The sequence below is a fragment of the Salvelinus namaycush genome, unplaced genomic scaffold (assembly GCF_016432855.1).
Source record: "Salvelinus namaycush isolate Seneca unplaced genomic scaffold, SaNama_1.0 Scaffold1558, whole genome shotgun sequence".
Classification (NCBI taxonomy): domain Eukaryota; kingdom Metazoa; phylum Chordata; class Actinopteri; order Salmoniformes; family Salmonidae; genus Salvelinus; species Salvelinus namaycush.
In genome coordinates, this window is record NW_024058295.1 from 1 (window position 1) to 10434 (window position 10434).

General features: G+C 46.3%; 1 protein-coding gene across 1 annotated transcript; it reads right to left on the reverse strand.

Annotated features, from left to right (window-relative positions):
• Positions 1-396: 396 nt before the first annotated feature.
• LOC120037056 (annexin A2-B-like) lies at positions 397-7163 on the reverse strand. Its single transcript, XM_038983270.1, has 8 exons — positions 6996-7163; positions 3771-3831; positions 3571-3664; positions 2147-2241; positions 1480-1593; positions 1223-1313; positions 920-999; positions 397-605 (listed from the first exon to the last, which is right to left on the reverse strand). The coding sequence occupies exons 2-8, from the start codon at positions 3819-3821 to the stop codon at positions 528-530; spliced, it is 603 nt and encodes a 200-aa protein (XP_038839198.1). The 5' UTR covers positions 3822-3831; positions 6996-7163; the 3' UTR covers positions 397-527.
• Positions 7164-10434: the final 3271 nt, after the last annotated feature.

The window sequence follows — 10434 nt, forward strand, 5'->3', positions numbered from 1 at the left end:
TCGTGTTTGGTTCTGGTACGGTGTTTAAGTGTCTGTATCAAAACGTTCGTGTTTGTTCTGGTACGGTGTTTTAAGTGTCTGTATCAAACGTTCGTGTTTGGTTCTGGTACGGTGTTTGTGTCCAATTCGTGTTTGCTTTTATGTTTGTGTGTTATCAAACGTTCGTGTTTGGTTCTGTACGGTGTTTAAGTGTCTGTATCAAAACGTTCGTGTTTGGTTCTGGTACGGTGTTTAAGTGTCCGTATCAAAACGTTCGTGTTTGGTTCTGGTACGGTGTTTAAGTGTCCGTATCAAAACGTTCGTGTTTGGTTCTGGTACGGTGTTTAAGTGTCCGTATCAAAACGTTCGTGTTTGGTTCTGGTACGGTGTTTAAGTGTCCGTATCAAAACGTTGTGTTTGGTTCTGGTACGGTGTTTAAGTGTCCGTATCAAAACGTTCGTGTTTGGTTCTGGTACGGTGTTTAAGTGTCCGTATCAAAACGTTCGTGTTTGGTTCTGGTACGGTGTTTAAGTGTCCGTATCAATGCTTTAATGTATTTGTCTTACTCTGGCGTCCTGGTCAATCTTCTCGTAGTCAACAATATTTGAGGGCTCATCTCTCTTGGCCTATTGAATGACATAGAATACAATGGAGAATACAGTTTACACCAATATTCAGACAGACTCCTTTTGTATCCAAATAATTATTTAATAAAAGCTATTGGAAGGTCAATGTTAGGAAGCTAGACATTGTAAAGTTGTTGTATGATCCTACCTGTACCTACCTGTACCAGGGCCAACAGCAGACTCCTGAAGTCTGATCCTACCTGTACCTACCTGTACCAGGGCCAACAGCAGACTCCTGAAGTATGATCCTAACTGTACATACCTGTACCAGGGCCAACAGCAGACTCCTGAAGTATGATCCTAACTGTACATACCTGTACTAGGGCCAACAGCAGACTCCTGAAGTCTCCCGATGTGTCTCCAGCCACGTCCTTCTCCAGCTCCTTCTTGAACACTGTAGATATATAAAGTATAAAAAAACACATATTCCTTTACGTTTTTCAATCTGATCTTCATGCTAATTCTATTTGCTTCTCCTTGCTACTTGCTTCTCCTTGGTACTTGCTTCTCCTTGCTACTTGCTTCTCCTTGCTACTTGCTTTTCCTTTCTACTTGCTTCTCCTTTCTACTTGCTTCTCCTTGCTACTTGCTTCTCCTTGCTACTTGCTTCTACTTACACTCCTTGTAGACACGTTTGATTTCCACCAGTTCGTCAGCGCTGCGGGAACAGACCATCTCTATCAGAGTCTCCTCATCGGTCCCCAGACCCTGGAGGGAAGAGAACAGTGGGTTTTAACAGCAATATGAATAGTACAGTATTCCTTCTGCAAGTCTGTGTCTAGGCCACACATTCATCAGACCAGGAGAGGGCAGTAGTGACTGTGATCTGTGTCGTTTAGGCTTCATATAGGAAAGATTGTGGCCTCCTCTTTACCTTGATGGATCCTTTGATCTCAGAGGCATCGTACTGAGCTGTACTCTTCATCAGTCCCAGAATTACAGCCTCCAGAGACCCAGACAGAGCCCCCTTCAGAGCTGTGATCATATCCTACAGGAGAGACATACACAGAGATGATAGACCGTCCCACTGTAAAATACACGGAGATGATAAACCGTCCCACTGTAAAATACACAGAGATGATCGGCCGTCCCACTGTAAAATACACAGAGACGATAGTCCGTCCCACTGTAAAATACACAGAGATGATAGTCCGTCCCACTGTAAAATACACAGAGATGATAGTCCGTCCCACTTTAAAATACACAGAGATGATAGTCCGTCCCACTGTAAAATACACAGAGATGATAGTCCGTCCCACTGTAAAATACACAGAGATGATAGACCGTCCCACTGTAAAATACACAGAGATGATAGTCCGTCCCACTGTAAAATACACAGCGATGATCGGCCGTCCCACTGTAAAATACACAGAGATGATATTCCGCCCCACTGTAAAATACACAGAGATGATAGACCGCCCCACTGTAAAATACATCTAAATGAGGTTGGATTATCTTCATGTCCACATTAGCAGCAGTTGCTTTATGAAAAGGCATCTTGCTGAACAAAAACAATCTCTATTTCCCCCCCTCCTCCTCACCTTCTTGGATCTCTTCTCGTACTCGAAGGCGATCTCTCTCCTCTGGGAGTAGCTCCGTCTGGTCAGAATGTCAACGATGGTCAGCTCATCCACACCTGGGGAACATGGGAAATATTACAGACGTGTGATTAACATACATTTAACCATTCATTTTGATTTCTATAAGATAAAAGACCCAGCTGGTGTAACAGTATAACTTTACGTCTGTCCCCTCGCCCCGACCCGGGCGCGAACCAGGGACCCTCTGCACACATCAACAACAGTCATCCACAAAGCATCGTTACCCATCGCTCCACAAAAGCTGCGGCCCTTGCAGAGCGAGGGGAACCACTACTTCAAGGTCTCAGAGCGAGTGACATCACCGATTGAAACGCTATTAGCGCGCACCACCGCTAACTAGCTAGCCATTTCACATCGGTTATACTGGGGGACATGGGAAATATTCCATTTAACATACATCGGCCACACTAGCTTTGTGTGTATAGAGGAGGTACGGACAGATATATTATAGTAGGAAGTAAAGGTTTAATACATTAAAACGTTTTGATGAGATTGACACTGATTAAAAAGATGAAATCCCAAAACAGCAATCGCCTTGTAATAGTAACATTTCCTTCTTGATCACTGATCTACAAGGCCTCCATTTTGTACAGTATAAACTATAGTGGAAAAACAGCTAGTCGGGGCTTTCAGCGGGTACAGGGGGGGGACTGCAGTGAGTTAGCAGTGGTTGGTTTGTGGCAGACCGACAGGGCTGGAAGGCGAAGGCGTGGTCTGACAGGAAATCCCTGTATACTCTGTGGGTTTAGTGAAGTCATGTTGGGAACACAGGCAGGGAAGTGACTTAACCAGCACTGTGCTCTCGTACATGTTTCCATGGAGATGTTTCCATTAATATAAATACAAAACCAATGTTAAGAATCAGGATTAGGTTTTTCTCTAAATCGCCCGGGATTTAACAATGATTGAGGAAAATGGTGTGAAAAGACAATGCTTTCACAGGCAGAGACAACGAGGATGGCAATAGATACTATGGAATTACAATTTTACTGAGCTAAAATGTGGTCAACTGATCCACTGATGTCTGTTTACGGGCCCAGCACCACAGAAGAAAGGTACGATGTGGTTCACAAAGTGTAGTTACGTAAAACGGCCAGCAGATGGCGCTAAATCGCGAAGTGCACACAACAACATAATGAGAGGTAGAGCATTACTGTTACCAGCTCATACTGAGTTCTGTTTATATAGTAACCCCTCTAGAAAAACTTAATTATGACGTTTATATTAGTGCAAATACATTGTAACAGATATATTAATAAACCAATCAAGTTCACAATGCACAACGTATTTCTAATCTAGAAAACATTATAAAGTGATACACTGTAACTGGTGGGACTATGATATCCTTGTAGTGATTCTCTCACCCTTGGTTTTGACGGCCGTTTCTATCCTGGCAGCATCTTTAGCTGGATCAAAATCCCCGACTGCCACCACCGTGGGGAATTTAGGCTCACTCTCCTGAAGAGGACAGACTTACATTACCAGTTTACAATCACTGACAGATTTCATTACAGGTTGACCCCGTGACCTAACGTCGATAGTATTTCAGCTGTAGTGAACTCACCCCGCCGAAATTCAGCGTGAGCTGTCCCAAGAACTCTGAAACCAACGCCATTGTGAAATCCCTGTAAAAAAAAAGATAAATTATATTAGGTGAACTATACGATGGGGCTGTAAAATGAGCTTTAGGATGTGCCACACCGTCACCGTGGTAACCCAGCTGAAGGCTCCAACGGTCTCATTTATGATGTTAGATACTGAATGAGGTCACTTCCTTAGAGACTAGCACCAGACAGACCTAATAATAATAAACTCAAAGTTACAATAGTTGTTGAGAAATGAATGACAAACGTGTAAACATTTAACACACAACATGTGATACCGCCCAAAATCAGGGTTTAGATGAAAGTCCACTTTTTGTTGTTACATTTACAGAAAATCAGTTGGGAGGAGCAGTAATTTTTTTCCAACATGGCAGAGGTCAATAATATTTAATCACCTAGCAACCATGTATGACAGAGTTCTTGGAGTGGGAACTAACTGCCCCTCCTCCGTGTAAGTATGAATCACATATCCTGTTCCATTCCACAGACCCTATTGTGTTACATATAGACCCACAGCCTAATGTACTGGTACCTTTAATGAACTCAGAATCTGTCTTGACTTCACAGCTCTATATACACACAGACAGTAATATAAGTCATTACTCTACTGTACCCCTGAAAATAAGAATTTGTTCTTAACTGACTTGCCTAGTTAAATAAAGATTTAAAAAATTAAAAATAACAGGTTTCAAGCTCATGAGTCATGAAATATCATATACCCAATTAGATCTACTGTAATGGTAGTGTTACAGGACTAATGACACAGTGGGCTGAAACAAACACGCTGTGTGTGTGTGTGTGTGTGTGTGTGTGTGTGTGTGTGTGTGTGTGTGTAACACACCAAGGTCGGTACCACCCAGCAGAGACATTCCACCACAAACTGTTAGAATTCCAGGGTCAAGGCCACTGTGTTGCCGTGCCAACTCATTAACGCTGTTCAACTTTAACAACGTTAACGTGTTGATTGGGGCTAAATAACAATGTCATCAAAAGTAACAGCCCCAGAATCAACCGACCGTGTTGAAACAACAGCAGCAGAATGGACTGATCTGACCCCCCCCCCCCCCCCCCCCACTACTACACATGCTTTTAAACAGCAGCAGAATGGACTGATCTGACCCCCCCCCCCCACCCCCCACTACTACACATGCTTCTAAACAGCAGCAGAATGGACTGATCTGACCCCCCCCCACTACTAAACATGCTTTTAAACAGCAGCAGAATGGACTGATCTGACCCCCCCCCCCCACTACTACACATGCTTTTAAACAGCAGCAGAATGGACTGATCTGACCCCCCCCCCCCACCCCCCACTACTACACATGCTTCTAAACAGCAGCAGAATGGACTGATCTGACCCCCCCCCACTACTAAACATGCTTTTAAACAGCAGCAGAATGGACTGATCTGACCCCCCCCCCCCACTACTACACATGCTTTTAAACAGCAGCAGAATGGACTGATCTGACCCCCCCCCCCCCCCCCACTACTACACATGCTTTTAAACAGCAGCAGAATGGACTGATCTGACCCCCCCCCCCACCCCCCACTACTACACATGCTTCTAAACAGCAGCAGAATGGACTGATCTGACCCCCCCCCACTACTAAACATGCTTTTAAACAGCAGCAGAATGGACTGATCTGACCCCCCCCCCCCACTACTACACATGCTTTTAAACAGCAGCAGAATGGACTGATCTGACCCCCCCCCCCCCCCCCCCCCCACTACTACACATGCTTTTAAACAGCAGCAGAATGGACTGATCTGACCCCCCCCCCCCCCCCCCCCCACTACTACACATGCTTTTAAACAGCAGCAGAATGGACTGATCTGACCCCCCCCCCCCCCCCCCACTACTACACATGCTTTTAAACAGCAGCAGAATGGACTGATCTGACCCCCCCCCCCCCCCCCACTACTACACATGCTTTTAAACAGCAGCAGAATGGACTGATCTGACCCCCCCCCCCCCCCCCCCACTACTAGACATGCTTTTAAACAGCAGCAGCATGGACTGATCTGACCCCCCCCCCCCCCCCCCCCACTACTACACATGCTTTTAAACAGCAGCAGCATGGACTGATCTGACCCCCCCCCCCCCCACTACTACACATGATTTTAAACAGCAGCAGAATGGACTGATCTGACCCCCCCCCCCCCCCACTACTAAACATGATTTTAAACAGCAGCAGAATGGACTGATCTGACCCCCCCCCCCTCCCCCCACTACTACACATGATTTTAAACAGCAGCAGAATGGAGTGATCTGACCCCCCCCCCTCCCCCCACTACTACACATGATTTTAAACAGCAGCAGAATGGACTGATCTGACCCCCCCCCCACTACTACACATGATTTTAAACAGCAGCAGAATGGACTGATCTGACCCCCCCCCCCTCCCCCCACTACTACACATGCTTTTAAACAGCAGCAGAATGGACTGATCTGACCCCCCCCCCCCCCCCACTACTACACATGATTTTAAACAGCAGCAGAATGGACTGATCTGACCCCCCCCCCCCCCCCACTACTACTTGTTCAGGATCAGCTGACTATGAAAAAATATGTAAAAGGAAGAATCTGCTGCTTCATTTATTTAGTGAGGATCAGACTGGATAGCATTGGAATGGAACACTTGGCAGGGCAAAGGACAGACAGACAGACAGACAGACAGACAGACAGACAGACAGACAGACAGACAGACAGACAGACAGACAGACAGACAGACAGACAGACAGACAGACAGACAGACAGACAGACAGACAGACAGACAGACAGACAGACAGACAGACAGACACACAGAGACACACACACAGAGACACACACACAGAGACACACACACACAGAGACACACACACACACACACACACACACACACACACACACACACACACACACACACACACACACACACACACACGGCTGGTGTGTTCAAGATGGCTACAGGCGTTTGAAAGACAGTGAAAGACATTGTGTCTCAGTGAGCAGAGATAGTATAGAACCTGCACTGGCTTACCTTAGAGTAAGAACCTAGAGATAGCTGACTTACCTTAGAGTAAGAACCTAGAGATAGCTGACTTACCTTAGAGTAAGAACCTAGAGATAGCTGACTTACCTTAGAGTAAGAACCTAGAGATAGCTGACTTACCTTAGAGTAAGAACCTAGAGATAGCTGACTTACCTTAGAGAACAGAACAGAACCTAGAGTTGCAGTAGATGGTTCCCGTTATGGAGCCTGTTCGGGGTGTGGTGCTGGTTAAATACCGCTGGCAGAGCACACTGGTATGACTCAAAGCATGGCTCCAACTCCTGCCCCTGAGTCCACACTCCTCCCCTCCAGTCTCTCTGTCTCTCTTCTCTCCACTCCCTCCCTCCCCTCCCCTCCCCACCCCACCCTCCCTCCATCTCTCCTTCCCTACTCACCCACTCCCTCCCTCCTTCTCCACTACCTCCCTCCCCCCATCTCTCCCTCTCTCCTCTGTTCTAACCGTACAGAGCATGGGTCCAACTCCTACCTCCATCTCTCCCACCCTACTCACCCACCCAGTCCCTCCCTCACCCCTCCCTCCCTACTCCCTCCCTCCTTCTCCACTACCTCCCTCCCCTCATCTCTCCCTCTCTCCTCTGTTCTAACCGTACAGAGCATGGGTCCAACTCCTACCTCCCTCTCTCCCTCCCTCCTTCCCTACTCCCTCCCTCCCTCCCAACTCCTCCCTCTGGGCTGACCCCCCCTTGTTCTGATACTCCTCCCTCTCTCTAGTCCCTCCCTCCTAGCCCTACCCAGGGTTAGTGGGCCTCTGCCACAGAGCAGAGCCCGGAGGAAGCAAACAGGCTGGGGAGAAAGCGGCCAGATGGAAGAACATCAGGACTATTCGAATAGGGAGGTGGGGACCTTCATCTGAAAAGCGTCGGACCTTCATCTGAAAAGTGTCGAGATGAACTTTCTCTATTCCGTCTTTCCTCATTGGAGAACTTGTTTGATGTCATTGCAGTGTGTTCTGCCTCCAGGACATGTGATGCACCAGCCCATGTGACAGGGGATGTGGTGAAGGCCCTATGTTCTCTCACACGTCACACACTCGCTATACGCAGCTGACTAGAGGAGTACACCATCCAACAAAATGAATGGAAACATCGGCCACATTATAGATCCCATGATTCTGGTAGAATTACCCAACGTCAGGGTGTGAGGTCATTCTGCTTCCTCCGCCACAGCTTTGTGCACTCTGCTTTCCCGTTGAAACGCATTTCAACTGTGCTTCAGTGTTTTCTCTGTGACACAAGCCTGGTCACGCTCCTGATCAAATGGCTGTGAATGCCTGAGTAAGACATTAGGTCTGCCCATTTCTCCACTGTTCTCTCCGCCATTGTTCTCCTCTCCCAAGCTGTGATTAATGACACTCCTTCTGATGAACACACATGATTACTGGTTGTGAATGTGAATGCCCCCAAACGCCTGGGTCATATCTCCACTGTTCTCTCTCCACTGTTCTCTCTCCACTGTTCTCTCTCCACTGTTCTCTCTCCACTGTTCTCTCTCCACTGTTCTCTCTCCACTGTTCTCTCTCCACTGTTCTCCTCTCCACTGTTCTCCTCTCCACTGTTCTCCTCTCCACTGTTCTCTCCTCTCTGTGTACCCAGGGAATGATTCATGCTACTTCCTATCCCTCACCGTCCATCATCAGGATAGCATTCACCCACAATCCCTCAGGATAAATATGAACCAACCCTCCTCCGCTTCCTGCCTTGTTCAGTGCAGACAGCAGTCTAATTGAACGGGGCTTATCCAATCAATGCCCTCCCCCCCCATTCCTCATCTCACACCACCTCCCTCCCTCCTATTTGATTGATTTGTAATAATTCATTTGAACCCGTTGTATTGTGGACAGGCTAAAAGAGACATGTAGTAATTCAGCTCAATACAAACAAGCAGGCAACCCCTAAACAACCTTCACTCAACCATCAAACAACCACAAACATAACGCTTCACGCACCTCTCCGTCGCAGGGCCCAGGGAACTCATTTACTAAAAGGTTCGTTTAAACCCCAATAAACTACGTGCCGCTTGACATCTCATTCACTTTAACGGCTTAATGAAAAAGGAAAAAAAGCTCATTTTTCTTCTTCTCCTGGTTAGGAAGCAGAGAGGTACTGGTTGGCGCCCTGCCCGTCTGTCTGTAATAACTCACTCATACAGTCAGAGGAATAGACAAACGCAAGGGGGTCGGTTCACAGCTACAGTAGAGATTCCTGTTAACCTCAGGAGTCTACATTTTACAATTGTTTTATCAATTAGCAGATGCTCTTATCCAGAGCGATTTACAATTAGAGAATTCATCTTAAGATAGCTAGGTGGGACAACCACATATCTCAGTCATAGGAAGTACATTCATCTACAGATAGCTAGGTGAGACAACCACATATCTCAGTCATAGGAAGTACATTCATCTACAGATAGCTAGGTGGGACAACCACATATCTCAGTCAGAGGAAGTACATTCATCTACAGATAGCTAGGTGGGACAACCACATATCTCAGTCATAGGAAGTACATTCATCTACAGATAGCTAGGTGGGACAACCACATATCTCAGTCATAGGAAGTACATTCATCTACAGATAGCTAGGTGGGACAACCAAATATCTCAGTCGTAGGAAGTACACGTTCCTTCAGTAAAGGAGCTATCAGCAGAGTCAGAACTAGAAGGGGGTGGGGGCAGTGGGGCCAAGTGCAATTCCATTGGTTCAGGAAGGAAATTATTTAAAGAGGAACTGACAGTTTTTTAGCAATGTGAAATCTTATTCAAATCTGTTCATTTACACCCTCAGAAAGAAAATTACATGTTTTTATGTGGGGTTTTTTGTACATTTTCTGACAAGCGAGCGCTTAGATATGGTCATTTTCACGTTTTCATAAATTCATAGAATGTTTGGGAATTACGTATATTAAGGAATATAGATATAATATCTTTAGCAATATAGAGTGGGAAAGCGGCTGTGTGTTTGGACAATTAATAGACATGCAGTTAAAAAACCTAATAAAAACATCTGTCTCGTCCAGGACCGGAGTTTACGCAGACCGATGCGTCACAGCCAATCAGAGCTGCAGTAGGCCATTATGCAAACAAGCCATTTTCCACACGGGCCTGACATCATTCACTATGAACTGGACTGTGTTTACAGGAAGTAGGGCCTGACATCATTCACTTTGAACTGGACTGTGTGTTTACAGGCAGTAGGGCCTGACATCATTCACTTTGAACTGGACTGTGTGTTTACAGGCAGTAGGGCCTGCCGTCATTCACTTTGAACTGGACTGTGTGTTTACAGGCAGTAGGGCCTGTCATCATTCACTATGAACTGGACTGTGTGTTTACAGACAGTAGGGCCTGTCATCATTCACTTTGAACTGGACTGTGTGTTTACAGGCAGTAGGGCCTGACATCATTCACTTTGAACTGGACTGTGTGTTTACAGGCAGTTGGGCCTGCCGTCATTCACTTTGAACTGGACTGTGTGTTTTACAGGCAGTAGGGACAGCATGACTTTAGATCATTAGAACAGCATTCGGCAAAAACCATAAAATAGTCTTGTACGGATTTCTAGAAATACGTAGCTAA